General features: G+C 39.7%; 1 protein-coding gene across 3 annotated transcripts in view; it reads left to right on the forward strand.

Annotated features, from left to right (window-relative positions):
• PDE8B (phosphodiesterase 8B) overlaps positions 1-20,898 on the forward strand; it is a 255,385-nt gene that overhangs the window by 148,184 nt on the left and 86,303 nt on the right. For all 3 annotated transcript variants that reach the window (XM_054555650.2, XM_063724148.1, XM_024246899.3), the window contains exons 4-7: positions 2,988-3,047; positions 5,390-5,447; positions 11,201-11,289; positions 18,830-18,908. In XM_054555650.2, coding sequence (XP_054411625.1) covers positions 2,988-3,047; positions 5,390-5,447; positions 11,201-11,289; positions 18,830-18,908 — 286 coding nt within the window. The remainder of the gene's footprint in view (positions 1-2,987; positions 3,048-5,389; positions 5,448-11,200; positions 11,290-18,829; positions 18,909-20,898) is intronic.

Genomic DNA, 20,898 nt, shown 5'->3' on the forward strand with positions numbered 1-20,898 from the left:
CATAAAAAACATTAAAATTCACACAGTTCTCATTACACAGATACGGTTTGGATTTAAACTAGCTATTTTAATCTTCATTATTCTCTCCCAAAATGAACATCGGAAATGTGTGAAATATAAATTTTTTCCTGCCTGACACAGATGGGTAGATCCCACAGCAGGCTTCCCAGTCATGGAGTGAAGGCAGCCACTTTGCAGCAACAGGAAATCTTCCAGGGACCCAAACCCCCTGCTTGTTTATAGAAATGCTTGCACTCTGGGGAGGAAACACAGGCCTGTTCATAAATAAATGCTCAGTCATAAGAGTTAGCTCTGGATGAACTGATTCATTTAGCAGAAGTGGAATGCTTTGAAGCTAGATGGAAGAGGTCACTAATTAAATGCTAGACCAAGACAGAGTCCAATTGCATGGGGAGCTGGAATTTTCTTGAATGTTAGTAAGTGAAATAAAAGGTGGGAAAATGGCTTTTTAGAACTTTGGTACCCTGACAAGAAATTAGTGGATTAAGAGAAGTTTCTTATCACAGGCATCATCTTGCTATTCTTTGATGATTTTCAGTTTCCCAAAGAAGAATTTTTCTTAAGCATCTGTTTTAGATATGTTTTAATGGCTTCAAATAATCTCATCTTTCTGCATAAAAATATTTTTCTATTTAATAGTGTATATAAATATACATATAGTATATCATAAAATATCTGGATGCTATTTTTAGTATTAGGAAATATTTTTGATGATTTTATAGTAGAATTGGGTCTTGTAAAACTAAGTATTTCTGATTTTTCTTGGCCTTCACTTACTTTTCCTAAGTAGTTTTGTAGTAGAAATATCACACTTCTTTGTTCCTACATATAATCACTTAAGATAAGCTTTACTTATAAAGAAAAAATCAACAGGAAGAAATCTTTTAATTCAGGCAAATACCCAGTTTAGCAGATAAGCTTTACATTTTTCTTTGAATATAAATAGAGTTTTATTTCCTACCAAATGTATTTCTGTGTTAGCTGCACAGAAAACCAATAGAGGTCTATGCAGTTTAGAAGGCAGATGTACATATCTGGCAGTGTGTTTCCCAACCATTATTGGTCTTGTTGAGGGTGGCCAGATTGCAAATGCTTGACTCCCAGCACACATTCCCTGGGGAGATGGGTGGGTGACACGCTCCTGGCAGATGTGCATTCTTTGTTGTCACCTGTGGTGCTAGATCCCTCACCCTTGAGCTAGGACTGGACCTTAGCCTAATATGCGTCCTTGAGCCTCAGCCCCACCTTCTCCTTGTCCTCTCATCCAGGAAGAGGCCTAGGTCTCTCTTACCATACCAGTTCCTTTGGAGAGACAAGAGAAAAGAGACAAGTGCAGGAAGCAACTCAAAAGATGGAAGCCAGTCCCAAAAGAAACCAAAAGAGTGTGTGCTCCAGCCCAGTTATGCTCATTACATGTTTTAGCCTCTTTCCTAAAACCCACACCTTAGGATATAGCCCAGCAGTGTGCCCATGATGCCTACTGGGGTGGGAAAGACTGAATGAAGGTGAGAATTACTTAGTGTTTCCCTAGAGATAAGAACATGCCTCTAAAACACTATGTATTTTTTCATTAGGTGCTAACTGGTATTTCCACTGAGTATCCATCCAGTAGACTCCTGAGTATAAAATAAGTGTAGCTTCACCTTAGCAGGACCTGCCCTGTGGGGTGGCTGAGTGGGAAGTAGCCTGTGCCGGCACTGGAGGGATATTGACTTATGCCTCCTGCCCCATTGTGAGTTAATAGCATTTTCTCCAAAAGATCTCTTTCAAATACCATTTATCGACAGAGGAAACTTCACCTCCCCGGAATATGGCAGCCGATCATTTCCGGGAGCCTTCCTCCCACACAGTGTGAGGGCTCAAGGAACAGGACATGGAGAAGGTACATTTTTTGAGAAACGTCAGAAAATGTTGGAGTTGAAGAGGATGAAGCAATACAAGCCGGCTATCTCTTGGGGAATGGTAGTTCAAACACATTAAAGTAGAGAGGAGCAGAAATGCCTACAGCCAGAGAGAAAAACAAATGCATGTTGTTTCACAAATTACTCAGGAGTAATTCTGTTCTTGGAGATCATGGTTCCCTTCCAAGATATCTCAGAATAAGCAGAGGCCAGACCAAGAGAACAGGTCAAAGCAAGCTGCTGATTCACACCGAGATTGAAGTGTGTGGGCCTTTATTAAAAGTTTGTCCAATTTACAACCCCCTGACCAGAACAGTGCAAAATCTGGGCTGTAGCATGGCACAGCTAAGAAGTTTCATGGACCTCAAAATTCTGTGTCCTGATTATTTTGGTCCTGTTTAATTCCTAGGGAATAAACTAACTATATCCAGGTGGTCCTAGTACAACAAACATTATACGGTGACAGGTACTATATTGCAACCCTTCTCAGCCCCAGCTGATGATCAAGTTGTTTAAAGTATTTAAGCACAAACTACAGTAGGACTGAAAAATTGAGGTGGCTCTTTGTACCACCTTTAATTGGCTTTAGCTGGCATTTGTACATCCAGCTGCCAGCAAGTGCTTTAATTTTTATCATAAGCTCAACTTTCTGAACTATCTGCTATTTTAAAAGAAAAAAGATCAAACCCAGTGAGCTCCCCCAGGTACATACTGATAAGAAGAGGATTGTAGGACTGCCAATTTATTTTTGTTTTGAAGAGTGGAGTTTCAATTTTAAAAAAATGGAATTTAAGTGGAATTTGCCAGTTTTTTAAGTGGAAAATTGGCAGGTCTGACCTATTGGATAATTGCCTGGGAGTTAAGAGAAAAAAATTTTTTTAATGAAATGAAGACATTGTCCTAATCCACAAGGGCATCTTTCTTTGTTGTCTTCTCTGTGTTTTGAGACCTTTTCTTTAGAGAAAGATTTGATGTTGTATCATTTTCAGTGTGAAGAAGTTCCACATTCATTTAATGTAACAAAGCCCAGATCACCTTGTTTGACTTGGAGCCTTCTCATTGCAGGTCGATCCGGGCCACAAATCCCTCCGAGCACACGGTGATCCTCGCAGTGGTTTCGCGAGTGTAAGTGCACCTCCCATTCCCAGATGGAAGGAGTACTGTTCATTCTGAAATATTTGTCAGATGTAATCTGGTTTTTGAGCTGTCTAAGCAATGGGTGTGTCTTAGGTCCTAGAACACCAGCCTTAGATCTTGATCTTGCTTTGGGGGTTTTGTTTGTTTCACAAGTTCCTGGAAATATTTAGGTTTTTCTCTGTATCTTATGTAATTGCCTTTAGCACCTAGTCATACACCTCAGGGAGAAAGTTTACTCATTATATGCCAGAAATGAATGGAAAATTTGAGGAGGAGGTGGTCTGGAGAAAACATTGTTCCAGTTTATCTTTTTTTTTTCTTTAAAGAAAATAGATGGGGATATGCTTGTTTTTCATTTAAGAAGAAACACATTTTTTTTTCATATTCAAGCATGAGAATAAAGCAGCACTAAATCCACAAGACAAGGGTTGTGAAATTGATGTTGGGATCGTTATGTGGCTAGAGGCAGGACAGTAGAGTTTATCCAATGCTGGAAGGCAAAGAAAAGGGATTGCGCTGTAGGTGCAATGAAACTGTAGGATGAGCGACTGCTCTGCTGGGTTTATCGTCTGAAGTGGCCAGCACTTCAAATAAAAGAGCCAGCAGGAAGAAAAGTTGTCTGTGCAAGCTACAGTGGTAGAAATCTTGGCAGGTAACAAAATTTGTTGTAGTCTTTTAATGGCTGTATTTAGCTTTGGAGAGAATAAGACCTTAATTAGTACCTAGGACCTATTGGATTTGGCCTCATTATGGCATTTGGCACAAATTCTGCGACAAAGTCCAGGAAAGTCTGGCCCAGGGGACTTGAAATGCCTCATTCCAAAGCCATGTGGATACAACAGGAAATCATGGCTTCAAAGTCTTACCCTCACTGAAGACTCCTACTTACCTGCCACTCCTTGAGTGTCTTCCTAGGGGCTATGTCTTCTCACTTTGTTTGATACCCACCATGGGATGTGGTCCAGAGAAAGCAGAGACATTGTCCTCACTGGTTCATTACACCTCTCCATCCTGGTGGGAGATTAAGATTCCACAGGGAATGAATGAGGGGAACTGAAACATAAGGTCAGCATCCTTCAGCCCTCTTTTTTACATTTATCTTCTGGACACTCTGAGATCTGAATGAGGTCATAGAGTCTTGGACATCAATACCAGAAATGTTCAAGGCCACACAGCATGTTTCCCAAGCCTGGCTATTACACGGGTCCAAGAACAAAACACTCTTGTTTTTCTGACTCATATGGCAAAAAGGTTTGCTAGTCCTTGACAAATAATGGTTGACTATGGCTTATTTGTTATGAAGTCACCGATTTTTCCTGGTTTAATTATACAATAGTTCATATAGAGAGAGTAGTAATAAAATGAATGTGTGTGTCTATGTCACCCGCTTAAGAAATAAAACATTATTAATACCCTTGGAACCCTTTTTGTGGCCTTCCTAACAGTCAGAGAGGATAGAACTTGGAGTTCCAGAAGAAAAAGAAAGTGGGTAAAATAGCTTTTCCCTTAGGGCAGGAATCAGCTGTGAGTAATGCCACAAGTCAGCACTGGGACTTCTGTTCCTGGTTTCTATCTGCGTTTCCACCCAATCCCTTTTATTCCATTTTTCTTCCCTGGTTCTTAGGATATATCCCCCATGTTACTTGCTGGCTGTCTTAGTCACTGTTTCTCTATCTTGGTGATAGAGAGCCCAGTGATGGCATGTCTTCATGACAAGCCAATCCACATCCCGCCTTGTACTCAAACTGAAGTCCTGAGACTCAGCAGTAAGCTCACTATAGCAAACCCTCTTGTGAAATGAGTAGCAATTATCCATTTTTGTTTTCTCTCCATCTCTTCTAACTGTGTGTTCCTGCTGATACTTCTCTCCCATTTGGATTGGGGGTCTTGCAGCCTGGAATGCTGGCTGTCTTCCTCATGTTGAGAGCTGGACCAGCTCAGTTTTAGTGTGGGAGTCATACTTCCAGATGGTTTGGGGACAATGGTCTCAGAATGAACAGTGCACCTAACATGTCCCTTTATGGGACTGCTCCCATACATGTGGCTCAACCCCAAAGGGCAGCTGAGTTGGAAAGGGCCATTTATGTGTACTGAGGGTGATACCTCCAGGTACACTGCTGGAGCTTTCTCTGCTGTTTTTGTTCTTTTTGCATCTGGAAGGTAGATGTGGGGTCTGTATCCTTGAAGGCAGGTGTGCTCCGTGGGCACATGCTCGTCAGGAAGCCACTCGGAGCTAACGCTGTGTGGCCTCATTGTTCTTTCTCCGTGTTTCAGTGTGAGGAATCCTGGTTTGTATCTGCTGAGTGACCACATTTTCTGCTTTGCTGCAGATCGGATGACCATGAAGAAGCATCAGTCCTTCCTCTTCTCCACGCAGGCTTCAACAGGGTATGTACAAGATGTCCAGCATCTCTCTCAGGTGCAGGCACCTTAACCCCTAACTCTCCCATAACAGGAAAGCAAAGCTGCCACGGAGAACTGTTAAGGAAATTAAGCCCCAGGACTGTTAGGGAAAGGAAGAAACTGTGTTCTCATGGGAGAGTAACGAGCAGCTGCCAGTCGAGCTCTTTGCCTTTTTTGCTCTCTGGGTTTTTTCCATATATCTTAGCAATAGATATACAATGACATAAAAACACATCTTATTATATCAGATTAAAATTCTGTCGTCCCAAAGTAATGAAGTAATCTTATTTAAATCAGTACAGTCAATTCTATTTAATGTGTGTGTGATTATACATAGATACATCCACCAAATTGGCACCCAAGACTGTTCATCAGGGCTGGCCAGAGCTTATACCCTAGGGACAGGCCCATGATGACTGTAGCACCCTGTAAACTCCCGGTTGAAACCATTAACATCAGCAAAGAAAAATTCTTTGAGTGACAAACTACACAAATAACACTGAGATTCCACTTGAAGATTAAGAATTACTCCAAGGAAACTCACTAACAAACTAAATAACCAAGCTCACCCAGCATCTCAGGGTAGAAATTAGATTGGAGGCAAGGCTGTATGCGTGCAAATGGAAAGGAACTGATAGAAAGGACTTAGAAGAAAGAGAAGAAAGGGAGGAGGAAAAAGATCATCAAAACATGAATGTTTAAAAGAACTATATTCCCTAATATTAAAAGAAAACAAGTCCTTATAGAGAAATTGTGGAAGACATTACTTCATATTTTAATTTTTTTAAATAACAAATATATATATTACTCCTATGTAAAAAATAAAAGGTTTCCCTTAGGAGAATAATAGGATAGAGGACCATGGTTTACTTATACATCTTTTGCTGATAATCTAAATGCAAGTAATTCTATAGCGTCCTGTGACCTCCTGGCTTAAACTATAAACATCATGAATAACACTGATATTCGACTTGAAGATTAAGACTGGTTACTCCAAAGAGACTTACCAAAAAAACTAAGTAACTAGGCATACCCAGTGTCTCAAGATCTTTTGGTAAGAGTAATCTGAATCCCAGCCGGGCACGGTGGCTCACGCCTGTAATCCCAGCACTTTGGGAGGCCAAGGCAGGCAGATCACCTGAGGTCAGGAGTTCGAGACCAGCCTGACCAACATGGAGAAACCCTGTCTCTACTAAAAATACAAAATTAGCTGGGCGTGGTGGTGCATGCCTATAATCCCAGCGACTCGGGAGGCTGAGGCAGGAAAATCGCTTGAACCCGGGAGGCGGAGGTTGTGGTGAACCAAGATTGCGCCATTGCACTCCAGCCTGGACAAGAAGAGTAAAACTCCATCTCAAAAAAAAAAAAAAAAAAAAAGAGTAATCTGAATCCCAAGTAAGTAGAGTGATGTATTCCTTAAAAAATAGGGTACTGCCTGTGCCTTGTGAATTACGAAAATCCTCTGTGTGCTTTAAGTAATGGTACTTTGCTACTCCGGGCTTAAAAAATATATATATATTCCTGTTAGTTGTAGACCACAGAGAAGCAAAAACTACCTTTATAATGCAGTTGTTTTGTGCTTTGGTATGCTTCAGTGTGGAAGAAAGTGCTACAGAGAAGATTCAAGGTAGTCTAGTGGCTCACGATGTGTGATAGAAATGAATGTTTCCAGCTAGCAATATTTTTCACGCTCCTAACACTTTTTCCTTGTCTGTTATCTCTTCTCGCAAAGGTTGGCATTTGGTTCTGAAAGCTATTCTTAGGTGCTATATCTTAATGAGAATGCATGAGACAATGCTTCTGAGTTTTTGGAATGAAGAGTAGCAAAAGAAAAATCAGCAAAGAAGCCATGTGGTTGAGACAGATTTTCTTTACTCACTCATTTTCTAAGAAATAGCTCTAAATTTATTCACAGGCTTCATAGAACTTCTGTGTAATATTGACCCCCCGACTCCACCCCATTCCAATGTTGTCTTTTTCAAGATTGAGTTGGGACCTCATGGAGTGTGAGGACATAGATTTTCCTCATTACCTAGGAGATGATTGGAGAATGGCAATGACACACTGTGGGTTTTATCGATTAGGGCCCATGTGCGTGCTGTTGAGTGTCCTTTTGGAATTCTACATTTAGTTCAGTGATCCTACCTCAAATTGGTTTAGAATTGCTGCCATTTGAAGCGATAGCATCTTGTCTGGAAGGCTGAGATTGGACATCTGCTCACAGTTAGGAGAAACAACTGGAACTCTTTGGGTGCAAATGCTATTGAGAAAATTTAACCAAAGTTCCATTGTTTCCTTCTTACACATTTTATAACCTGTTCATGGTGCTCTGGAAGGCTTCATTTCCCACTATCCAGACATGTTACTGTGTTTTGCAGTCAGCCTCAGTGAATAAAGCTTTGGGGGAGGGGCATGAACAGCGGTAGCTGTCAGGGACCACCTGGTGTTCTTCAGTGCTGGCCCTGATAGAGGCCATTTGCCCGTTAGGTCAGGGTGCCCCCAGTAGCTTGGGCTCATTCCAGGAGAAGCACGCTGCACCTACAACAGTTCTCCTGGCGTTACTGTGGCACACCATCAGCTGAGACTGATCTTCATGTGGTGGCTCTCCTTTTTTGGGCAAAATCCTGTCTTTCACAACTCTCTTCCCAAGCACCTTTTCAAATATGCCAGTTATCTTTGCCTTCCATGAAGTTGTTTCCCATCTCTGAGCTGTTTTGATTGTATTAGATTATCTGCTGAAACTCACCCCTGTGTTGCTAGCTAATTGGCTGGTGCCTCAGTCTGCAGTCCCTGAGTGGGGATCTAGGAACAAATTGTGCCATCACATATCCCACAACAACTCCCCTTGAAGGCTCTGGAGCTATGTGTAAGCAGCCGACTATATAGATGCTCATTCCATGCTGAGCCTTTTAGAAACCAGCATCTTAGCAAAGGACAGTTGCAACTGTTTTTATATCAACTTTATGTGCCTCTTTTTCTATTTGCAAAAATATTTGTTCAGTTTAACAAGTGTTTATGGAGTTCTGCCTCTGTGCAATGTGCTAGGCATGCCGGGGGCACAACTGTAGGACACAGTTCTCTGTGGAGAGGCCTTCTGTGGAGTAGGAAGTGGGGAGCTACGATTTATTGTCAGGCCCAGTTCCCAGTGATTTACTTAATCCTCCTCTACATATGAGGGATTTGATATTTTCTCCATTTTTGCAGAGGAGGAAACAGGCTCAAAACAACTAAACTTGCCAGAGCTCACACTCATGACAAAGTCCAGAAGCAAATACATGTTGTTTAATTCCAAACTCTATATTGGGTTCACTAAAGTTAGATTTCCCAAGCTAGTGTTCCACAGAACACCACTGTACCAAAAGCTATTAATACATGGTCCGTGAAAAAAGCCTTCTGTGATCAAATAAGTTTGGGGAATCAGTGACAACTCAGTTCCCCCTCCTCCCACACCTGAGAATCCACAAAGCACTTTTGCAACATTGCACATTAGCATTTTAAATACTCTGAGAAGTCCCATAGTAAAGAAACCTGCTAACTTTGTTTATCCCAACATTTTCTTTCCATTTTTTGCAAAAACTAATCCATGTTTGTTATAGAAAACACAGATAAGCTAAAAATTAAAATTATTTATGCCACCAGCCTTTCAGATTTATTTGTAGGCAGAAATAGAAATGACTGTATTATTTACAAAACAGTGTCATGATATACATACATATCTTTCTATGTTATTCCAGCATTTTCAAAATGTATTTTATCATGGTTTTTTCATGTTTTTACAAAACATGAGCTAACAACTCCCTGAGTTCTGTTATAGGCTGATATATAGCTTTTACCCATCTAAAAGCTCAAATGGAATCTAACCATGTTTAACTTTGCTCTGTAAATCAAAGAGAAAGTATTTCCCTTATGTGTATGTTTATGGCTTCCTCTCTTTCCTTAGACCTTCCCAGCTTCCATGTAAGAATTGTGGAGGACCAGAGGCCCAGGGAAAGCCAGGGAGAAGCCAACCACTCCAGATATGTGGAGCCATCCACTCCAGTGTGTATGTGGGGTGTGTGTGTGTGTGTGTGTGTGAGAGAGAGAGAGAGAGAGGAATGAGTGAGGAGAGGGATTGATTTTTTTTCTCTGGCCAACTTGGGTGAAGGAAATTTAAGAAATTCATCTTTCAGCAGGGCCTAGTATTCTCCTCCTCCACCTATATAGCTACCTGAGAAGCAAAAGTATGTGACTGGTAGTTTGGAATACTTTGGAATTCTGCCTATCTTTCTACTTAATAGTTTACCAGCCATATGCTTAGAAAGGTTTGCATGATGTGTTTTTTTAATCAATTAAAATGCAAAACATTTCCCCTTTCCTAAGTAGAATTGTCCTTAAATCTCTTCCCTTACTATTTTTTACTTGCTTTTTTTTTTTTTTCTGATTTCATTATTTCTCATTAAGTATTGACATGATCATGTCGGAGAAGTGCTCAATTTCCTATATACCCTACACTGAATCACACAGCATATATAAGAAATGTAAACCAAATTACTTTGGGATTAAGTGAAAAAGGGCCTACTTCTCTTTAAACACGGGACTTGAGCAGCTCATGCCTAGCATAAATGGGTGCTTCGTGGTTCTTTGATGAATGACAATGTGTACTGCATTTTCTTCTGCGTTATTTGCTTATCTATCTGTTCATTCATTCACTAAGTTTATTTATAAATACATGAAAGCCTTTTTTTTAATTGAAACTAAAATTAGCCATTTTAAAGTGAACAATTCAGTGACATTTAGCACATACACAGTGTTGTACAACCACCACCTCTCTATAGTTAGAGTGAGACCCTGTTGCAAAACAAACAAACAAAAACCATTTTCATCATTCCCAAATGTGTTCCCATTAAGCAGTCACTCCTAGTCCTCCTCCCCACAGTCCTGGCAACCACCAATCTGCATTCTGGCTCGATCAATTGACCTATTCTAGATATTTCATATACATGGAATCATACAATATGTGAATTTTTCTGTCTGGATTCTTTCACTTAATACTTTTGTCAGGTTCATACATGTTGTAGCATGTATCAGTATTTTATTCTCATTTTATGGTCAAGTAATAATCCATTATATGTATACACACAATTTGTTTATCTGTTCAAATGTTGGACATTTGGGCTGTTTCTGCTTTTTGGCTATGGTGAATGATGCTGCTGTGAACACGCATGTATGAGTATTTATTTGAGTACTTGTTTTCAGTTCTTTTGAGTATATACCTAGGAGTGGAATGCTGGATCATATGAGAATTCTGTGTTTAACTTTTCCCCTGCATTAGGCACTCAGAAAATTAGGAAGGAAGTAAAGAGTAGGCTCTCCCTTCCAAAGAGATCATTGATAATGTGGTGCACACTGAACATGCTGAGTGTTGGGTTTTAGATGATTTTATTAGTGCAATATGAAGCAAAATGTTTCAGTCATTTACATGGCTGGGCGGGCATTCCGTGCCCTAGAGCGTTCATAATGTAGTTTATTCTACCTTTGTTATGCAGGAAGTGAAGTGTACAGTATCACTTGCTCTGTTGTTTCTCATACATTTAAACAAGCACTTTGAACACCTTGACAGCTGTTTCATCTCATCTTACCTACTAATTGTCTTATATAACGGAGTTACCTGGGGATAGGAACAACTGTTAAGTTTCTCTATTTGACTCTCTAAGAAGTAACTATATATGTCTTATGTATTGTCTTTGCTTTCTTTTCAGAGATTTATGGAGAATAGCAGCATAATTGCTTGCTATAATGAACTGATTCAAATAGAACATGGGGAAGTTCGCTCCCAGTTCAAATTACGGTATGTAGCAAAATGATACAGTAACATGAGGTTAACAATTCTTTAGAAAATCTTATCTGTCAACAGGCTGATGTTCATGGGTTCATAGCTGAATCCCAGGGATTTTGAAGCTTTTAAACAGACAATGAATGGCAGCTGGCCAACAGCAGTATCTAAGCCAGAAGGCCCATTATATAAAGAAATAAATTGGAAGCATTTCTTCTTTTGACAGTATTTTCCACTATTTACAGAATTTTAAAATTGTAACCTGGGAAAATGTTTAATTTTTGCACAATTAGATTGAGATTAGGAATAGCCTTGAGGGTTATTTTCTACTTCCTACTTTCAATATTTATACGTTTTTACTTGGATTGTTACGCATAGGGGCAAGCTAATGGCGATATTTATCATGCTAACCATAAAAATGGCTAAGTAACCACAATAGCAATTTTATTAAGTCTGTTTGTGGCCTCAATATGCATGAAGTAGCTTTAAGAAACCAGTTTGAAGTCTCTTTACAAGCATATAGTGTTTTAAGAGCAGGCTCGTCACTGGTGCTCAATTCCAGGGATGGGATTCTCTGCGTGTCTGGCTGCTGGCCAGAATGCTGGGCTGGGGGATGTTCTGCTCCTGGGCCCTCTTAGGAATATCAGGGTCCTAGCTCCTGCCTGGTTTTGCTCAGGCTCCACTCTGGCAGGCTTTTTGGACCCTGATGTTTTCCTCCTTTCTCAGCCAGAGAGCGGGGAAAGGAGGAGGCTCTCCTCCACCCATGGGCCACTGCAGGGCCCAGTCCCCAGGAGCTTCAGCCTGTGGGATGCCAGAAAACTCTGTAGCGTAGCCTCTCTCTCTGGCTGACTGAGAAGTCATAGATAGTTTGAGGCTCAACACAAAATAAGTAGGAGAGCATCCTATTATAGTGATTATATGCCTTATCTTCATTACTTATTGTCATTCAAAGATGACAAAATCCTTTTCAACCTTAATTATCCTCTGTCCCAGGGAGGCAAAATGAATTGACATAAACCCAGAGAAGCAGGTTCCCCTGGGGTGCACCCTGGTCAGGGAAGTCTTTTTGGTGGGTAGAGTGCTCTAAGAAATAAAGTGTGGGGATAAACAGTAACTTTCTTAGGTAGAAAAGTATTAAAAAAAGAATCTCAAACCAGTGGGAAATCAGATATTTTGGGAATTCAGGTATTTTTAACAGCTCTTGGTAAGAAATATTGCCAAAGAGTTTTTGAACGTATAAGTAAGATAGATCCCGTGGTTTCTTTTTATGTGTATGTTAGCTTCAGAGAACTTCATAGAATTTTTCTAGAAAACCACGTTGCCTTTACTTCCGTAATTTATGCCTTTTAATAATGTAGATTAATTGTTATTATTCCTGGGGGTCTCTACTGTTTTTAATTGAAAGTTAAAAGACTTAGTACTTTTATTTTAGATGTTTACACAATAAATAGAATTAGAAAGAGGGGGATTTTACTGTGGTTTAATTCTTCAACTGTGTATTACCCACAATGGAAAATGAACAGCGCAACACCTCATTGCATTGATAGGCAATTCCATTATTTGATTTTAAATAAGTGCTTCTGTTTTTTTAGGCAACATTACATGTGATGGCATATGTTAGGTGCCAGGAGATGCCCTAATACAGATTCTGCAGTGCATATGGGGCACTGGGGCACTGTCCCAGGAATGTTAGGGGCACCTTGTCCATGATGAGCAGGGGAAAAGCAGGCCTGGAAATTTGAAATAAATATCCCCAGCCAACACAAGAGCATAAAGAAAAGCCTTCAGGTTATTGTACTGCTGAAATCTGTTTAGAGCCAGGGCACCAAAGACTTTTTAAGGCCTTATCAGATTCAGAACTTTGCAAGTTTCTAAGTACCATTATGTAAGTACTATACTTCTGACCCCTCACTTACTAGAACTGGTTGGGGGCATTGGACCCGTTGTTGAGGTCATAATGAAAAGGCTCAAGTTCTTAATACAAATCAGTGTCAAATTGGTTAATGGACTTGACCTAGGAAGGTAGTGGCCCCAGGAAAGAAGGTTTGCCTGGCACAGGGATTATCTTGCCTTCTGCACAAGCTTCCGCTGTTGCTTTTTGGTGGGTTCTGCCTCAACCTTATTCAAGTTATCGCCCTTTTGGGTGTGTGTGTGAACATGTGCATGATTTTATGTGCATATTCCCAGGTATTCTATATCTAGGCCCAGCAGATAGGGGCAGTGACTCATGCCATGGCCCCTCCCCAGCTCCTTAGGGCACTCAGGGACATCTAGCACATATACCTGCACCCCAAGGCAGGCAAGCAACTCTATCATTTGTTGCAGACTGGGAAAATGAGGCTCTTTATTATACAATGCTAGAATAATTATAGTCTAATTATATAATACTTTCCCCTACAATTCCGCCCCCAGCTGCAGCTAAATATGTAGCATTACTGTCATTCTGCAAGGACAGTCTGTACCGCAGGATGATGGTGAATGTTAAAGGTAGACACCTCTGCCTGGGTCCCATGTCTAGTGACCATATTTACTTAACCAAGAAACAAAAAGGACCACCTGATGTGATCAAACAGAAGATGTAGTCTAATTTTAAGATTCTATTACATAAAATAACTTAAAGATAAGAACTAAATCACATATCTGTATGCCTTTGATGAATTACTCTGTTGAATAGAAGAATTTATGAAATGGAGAGTGTCTAGGATAATCTAGATTGAATGATGACTGTTTATCTCTTCTGATGTTCTTATACCTCTTTATCATGAAAAGATCTATTTTATCTAAAATAAAGATAATTATTTAGCTACTTAGCAGGAGTTTGGGCTGATCGATATATACTAATGCAGTACCAGTTATTGTTTGACTCATTAGTCAGTCTAGAAGTTACATCCAAGTCATTATGTTTATTTCACTCCAAATCTTAAGACAGTAGCAATCCTCAATTTTAGAAAGAATCAAAATTTTTGGTGGGCAAAACTCTGTATTCTGTGGAACACCACACCTCTCAGTATTAACAGACATTTGTAGAGCACTTTATTCTCATATGGGCTCTGCGTGATAGCCGTTGTGTTACAGGGGTGGGAACTGAGCTGTGAAGGCTTAAAATAACCAGTCCCTATTGCTTTATTGCCCAGTAATGAGTGCCAACAAGTAGCAAGGTCATGATCCTCTCACCTCTTCCACTCCCCGCTCCCAACTCATCCCAGACTCCTGCTGAGATGTGGACTTGTGTTCAGAATCTTTTCCCTACAAGCCACCACCTTGCCCAGTCCTACCCTTGTTCCAGGCAGCCTCACAGTGTGTGTGTGTGTGTGTGTGTGTGTGTGTGTGTGTGTGTGTGTGTTGTTTTAGTGGAGTCTAGATAGAGCACTTTTGGAAGGGACACAGGAGATAATGTAACCCAACACCCTGGCCATGATTGCCAGAGGAAAACACTGAGAACCATCACAGCTACTCAGCATGTTGGTGGCAGTGGTGGAGTAGAATCCAGGCATCCTGCTTTTTCAGTCTGGTGCACTTTCCACTCAGCATAGCACTGTATTATTTATAAACTTTATACCTGGACCCCTGTAATATTTACCTTTTCTCTCTGGACCTTCAAGGGCTCTTAAGAAGGTGCAGGGAAAATGGTGATATTACCTATACTTCATGGGTTTCCACACCTAGGTTACTTTTCCCTTGTGTTTCTTTTTTCTAGTTTTCCAACTTTTTAACCTGAAGAATAAAACATAAAGATACCTGAGACAAAAGAGTTATATGCTTCCCAAGAACAGATATTAATAAAGCTAAGGTTCTTCTGCCAGAAGAGTATGAATAATTAATACAAGCAATTAAGTTCTAAAACTCTAGAAACATGACTGAAATTGATTATCTCATTTTGCTGCAGGTTTATTTAAATAGAACCATCAACCAAAGAGGTTGAGAGCCTGAATAAACATTGCAGTCTGGTAGTGTTTGTTGTGGGGGGCAGGGGTGGGAAATAGTGTGTTCTTTCTACCAATATCCTTTCATTTCAACTGTTGATAAGCATTTACTTTGTCTTATGGGGCTTTATACTTATTGAAAATTTCATGCTTTGTGGATAATCATAAAATGAATGTTTAATAAATTTTGGAGATTGGATCTAAGATCATGTATAAAGGCAACCTCTTGAATTGATGAAAATGATAATAGTCTGAAGTACCTGTTTATATACTTAGTTGAAACCTGTTTACATAGTTAGAGAAAATACTTAGGCAAGAGAGGAATTTGTCATTTGATAAAATGTGTTAATTAAAGCTTAATTATCCAGCTCTCAAAATTAACAAATTAGTCCACATAGAGTGTGTTTCTCCACAAGTGACTTCTGAAAGACAGCTGCTGCCCAGGAAATCCTTCCCTACGGTGCTTCGTCCAGTTTTGGACCAGGTGCCTGGAAAACACTGTTGATAAGACTAGCTCTTGCTTGTCTCTTATGAGGCAGTGCAGTGACAAATTTGGTAGCAGTTTTAAAGCCCACTTTTATTCTTGTTTCTTATTTTAAATTGTGTTTACAAGTGGTGGTACTAAGACAGTATACAGTTCAAATTAGGTAGACTGGAGCAATTTAACTAAGAAAATATACTACTGCACCTGTAAGCCATTTCAGTTGAGTTAGGTTGATATTCTCCTCTGCTCTTCTAACCCATATCATGATTACTTGTTTTACTTACCTTCTCACACTGATATGTTCATTTCTGCAACTATAGGAATGGCATCCTGCAGTTGGCTAAAATACTGCACTCTGCACACAAACCTCACTATTATTGAATACAGTTCTTGGTTTGACATTTCAGGTATACTTATGAGAAAAGATAGGTTACGATTCATTTTTTTCACCAAAGCCTTTTGAAAGCCTTAGAGAACAAAGAAGTATTACTCTGTGATCTTAAACATAACAACAGGTATCATGTGTTGTATTCTCATATTGTCCCAAGCACTTCGAGAAATGCCTCACATGAACTATCTGTTTTGATCTTTGCAAAAACCTGTGAAATACGTATTATTATCCTCATTTTATGGATGAGGAAACTGAGGGCCATTGAAGACAAAAAGTTGCCTCAGGTCGCATAACTGGAAAAATACAGAGCCAGATTTCACCCAGTTCTTTCTGCCTTCTTCCCTCTAAACAGATCAAAATAGGATGACAAAGTTAAAATGCCTTTATGAGTGGAAAAAAATAACATTTTTCAGAGTTTTTTTTTAAAGAAAAAACATCAATCCAGTAAATCAACAGTTTTTTTTTTATTTTTGCAATGTGTAAGAAAGCTTTTTGTTGGGATTCTTTAAACAGTCAGTATAAATAAAAGAGCTCTAGCTACATGCTTGCTGTGTTGGACAGTAAATAGCTTACTGTATTTGGAGTTGCTCTAGATTAGGAAATTAGTTAAAACTATAACAAAGAAAATGAGAGTCTGATTCCAAATATTCCAGAAATATAGGGAAGGTCGCCAAGAAAAGTCCCCACTGGAGAGCTGCAGAGGTGCAATGAACCAGCAAGGGGAGTTCTGCTGGGTTTGCCTTTCACCATGCCAGGAGGAATGGTTGGAAGCCGAGTAACATCACAACAGCAAAAAAGGAGAAAAAATGTTTTTGTGTCTGTTGCAAAAGGCCAGAATACCTCACATCCAATTTGGGCCCAGTTAGGTTCTCTAACTGATGGAGACTTAACTTCTCCATGACCACAACTGTGAATGAAACAGACGAACGTCATTGCCTCATGTTAGTGTTGAAGTTTCATTCAGCACACACATAGTCCATTCCATGATCCACAAAGATTTCACTGAATTACAATTCTTTTTGTATCATACACACAGATATATATGCTATTGTTTATGCATTTAGTTTGAAAGATCACCTTTTTTCCCTCAAAGCATATTATTAACCCTCTTAGTCTATTAGGATTGCAATAATGAAATACAGTCATGCATCATTTAATGATGGGGATATGTTCTGAGAAATGTGCTGTTGGATGATTTTGTCATTGTTCAAACATCGTAGAGTGTACTTACACAAGCCTAGATGGTATAGCTTACTACACCCCTAGGCTACATGGTATAGCCTATTGCTCCTAGGCTACAAACCTGTAGAGCATGTTACTGTACTGAATACTGTAGACACTTTTAACACAATGGCATTTGTGAATTTAAACATAGAAAGGCACAGTAAAAATTCAGTATAAAAAGATTTAAAATGGTGCACTTGTATAAAGCACTTAGCATGAATGGAGCTTGCAGGACTGGGAGTTGCTCTGGGTGAGCTGGTGAGTGAATGGAGAGGGAACATGAAGGCCCAGGGCATTATGTATATAGGACTATAGACTTTATCAGCTTTGTACTCTTGGGCTACACAAAATTCATTAAAACGTTTTCCTTTCTTCAATAGTAAATTATCCTTAGCTTACTGCTACTTTTTAACTTTATAAACCTTTATATTTTTAAACTTTTTCACTTTCTTAATAACATTTAGCTTAAACACAAACACATTTCACAGCTATACAAAAAAAATTGTTTCTTTATGACATTATTCTGTCAGCTTTTTTTCTATTTTTAAATCTTTTTTTTTTTTTTTTTTTTTACTTTTTAAACTTTTTTGTTAAAAACTAAGACACGCTTTGGCCGGTGCCTACACAGGGTCAGGATCATCAATATCACTGACTTCCCCCTCCACATCTTGTCCCATTGGAAGGTCTTCAGGGGCAATAACACACATGGAGCTGTCACCTTCTATGATAACAATGCCTTCTTCTGGGATACCTCCTGAAGGACCTGCCTGAGGGTGCTTTACAGTTAACTTTTCTTAGTAGTAGAAGGAGTATTTTATCTAAAACAATGATAAATAGTATAGTAAATACATAAACCAGTATCCTAGTTATCTCTTATCAAATATTATATACTGTACATCATTGCTGTATTGCTACACATTTATACAGCTGATAGTGTAGTGGGCTTGTTTACACCAACATCATCACAGACACATGAGGATGTTATGTCTGCTACGACACTACTAGGTGATAGGAATTAGGATTATAATCTCACAGGACCACCATTGTATATTGAGTCCATTGTTGAAATATCATTATGAGTTGCATTACTGTACCTTAAATTGAGTAATTTATAAGTAACAGAAATGTATTGCTGACAGTTCTGGCGGCCGAGAAGTCCAAGATCAAGGTGCCAGCAGGTTCTGTGTCTGGTGAGGGCCCGCTCCTCATAGATGGCACCCTCCCTATGTCCTCACATGGCAGAAAGTACAAGGGAGCTCACTGGAGCCTCTTTAATAAAGGCACTAATCCCATTCATGAGGATGAAGCCCCACTGACTTAGCCACTTCCCAAAGGCCCTGCATCTTCATACTATCACATTGGATGTTAGATTCCAGCATACGAACTTTTGGGAGACATCAGCATTCAGACCATGGCAATAACAAAAAGTATGTAGATTTGATGAACCTGGTATCTGTTTACTTTGTTAAATTAACAGATGAAATGTGAATGGTTTTCATAGAAGAACTAACTTCAATCTCTTATAACTTTCAGGGCCTGTAATTCAGTGTTTACAGCATTAGATCACTGTCATGAAGCCATAGAAATAACAAGCGATGACCACGTGATTCAGGTATGGAAAGAAGCCACCTCTATCATTAACATTCAAAATGAACCTTTCAGGTTTAAGCCACACTTTTTATCAAGTACTTTCCCATCATCCTCATGTATCAGCACATTTTCTTAGGAGAAATAAATATCAAGCTGTGCAAAGAATACTGATAGACTTAAGAATTAGATATTCAATAAAGAACAAAAAATTATTACTTCAGAACCTGCAATTTCTTTGACAGAAATGGGGTTTAAAAAATTTTTATTTTTTTGAGACAGATTCTCACTCTGTCGCCCAGGCTGGAGTACAGTGGTAATCTTGGCTCAGTGTAATTTCTGCCTTTCAGGTTCAAGTGATTCTTGTGCCTCTAAGTAGCGAGGATTACAGGCGTGTGCCACCATACTCAGCTAATTTTTATATTTTTAGTAGAGATGGGGTTTTACCATGTTGGCCAGGCTGGTCTCAAACTCCTGACCTCAAGTGATCCACCTGCCTTGGCCTCCCAAAGTGCTGGGATTACAGGCATGAGTCACTGCACCCAGCTAGAACTGGGGTAAATTCTTTTGACCATCTGTGAAGACACTATTCACATAGAAGTAAGTCAGAATGGTACAGCAAATGCTTATAAATGTCTAGGGAACACAGTATTTTCAAAGACATTCATTTGTTTACCTGCAGTGGGTATCCTAATTATAAAGCATTCTTACATGAATGTCATCTTCCTAAGGAAATGTGTGTAGCAGAGAAACCTTTCAAGAAATGAGGTGTTCTTATTATAATTGTTGGAAAGTAAGACATCTGTATTTGTAAAATACCCTGAAATATAGACTTTCCACGAATTGGTGCTTACCTGCCTGCTGTTGGTTTGCAGAGTGGCATGGAGTGTGAGGAGCACTTATCAGTAGGGCACCAAAGACAGTGGGCAACACACAGCGAAGCCCACAGCAGAAGCCTCACATTTGTCTGCCCTGAAATCTCCCAGTGCACACATACACACCTTGTTCTCATACCAGACCAATAACATCAATAGCCCACCCTGCCTAGGCCCTGTCATCAGCACTTTCATTAGGCTGTCTCATTTCTAGTCAGTAAGGGTAGGAAAGAGACATGATTGCCCTATAGTACAGATGAGGAAACTGAGTCCCAACAAGGCCAAGGAACTTATCCAAGGAAAGCCTTAGTAATAAATATCAGAACTAAAATATGTGGTCATGTCTCCAAAGCCTTCCTACCTGGTTTCCTGTTTAGCTGTATTGTTAGAATATGTTTTATGGCTGCCCCGTGAAATGTATCTGAAGGCTTCCTCATGTTGCTGGCTATTAGTGGCCCACCTGCCCACAGGTCTGCCTCTTGGACCTCAGAGAGAGCCGGACGTGTTTCTGTTACAGACCAAGCACAAAAATCCCACATCTCCCCCACTTATACCCAGACTTGGACAATCAACTCTATTCATGAAGCACATTTTCTTTGCACCTCCCTGTTTTGCAGTGTGCAGCTGGATTTGATTTCAGAAATTAGAAGGGGCTCCCTGCCCATTAGCTGCCCCTCCACCTGTAATCTAACAAACGACTTCTAGAATAGGGAACAGAGTCTTTCATTCTCCAGTTATCAATTGGTGGTTAGAAAACCTGTATCCTTGGAAGAGGTAATATTGTGATGGTGTCACATTATGATGTTACTCATCTCCCAGCCTTTGCCATGAACAGGAAGAAACAAGAGCATGAGGCCAGTATAATAGATGCCTGTAAAGGAGAGGTGGAAGGAGAGTCACTGCCTTTAAAGGGAAACTTGGATTCTGAAAGAAGACCTTACAGCTTTTTTTTCAGGGAACCTTTTCATCCTCCTTTAGAAAAATGTACCAGCAATCTGTAGTATGGAACTTAAAACAAGAGGAAAGAGGAAGGAGCTGAATAGAGGATGTTATATGTATGGTGAAATTATCTATGTGCTGTAAATTTTGAGGATGTCATCATTGGATGGGATAGTTAATATATGTTCTTACTTGATATCA

This window comes from Pongo abelii, chromosome 4, assembly GCF_028885655.2.
Source record: "Pongo abelii isolate AG06213 chromosome 4, NHGRI_mPonAbe1-v2.0_pri, whole genome shotgun sequence".
NCBI classification, from domain to species: Eukaryota; Metazoa; Chordata; class Mammalia; order Primates; family Hominidae; genus Pongo; species Pongo abelii.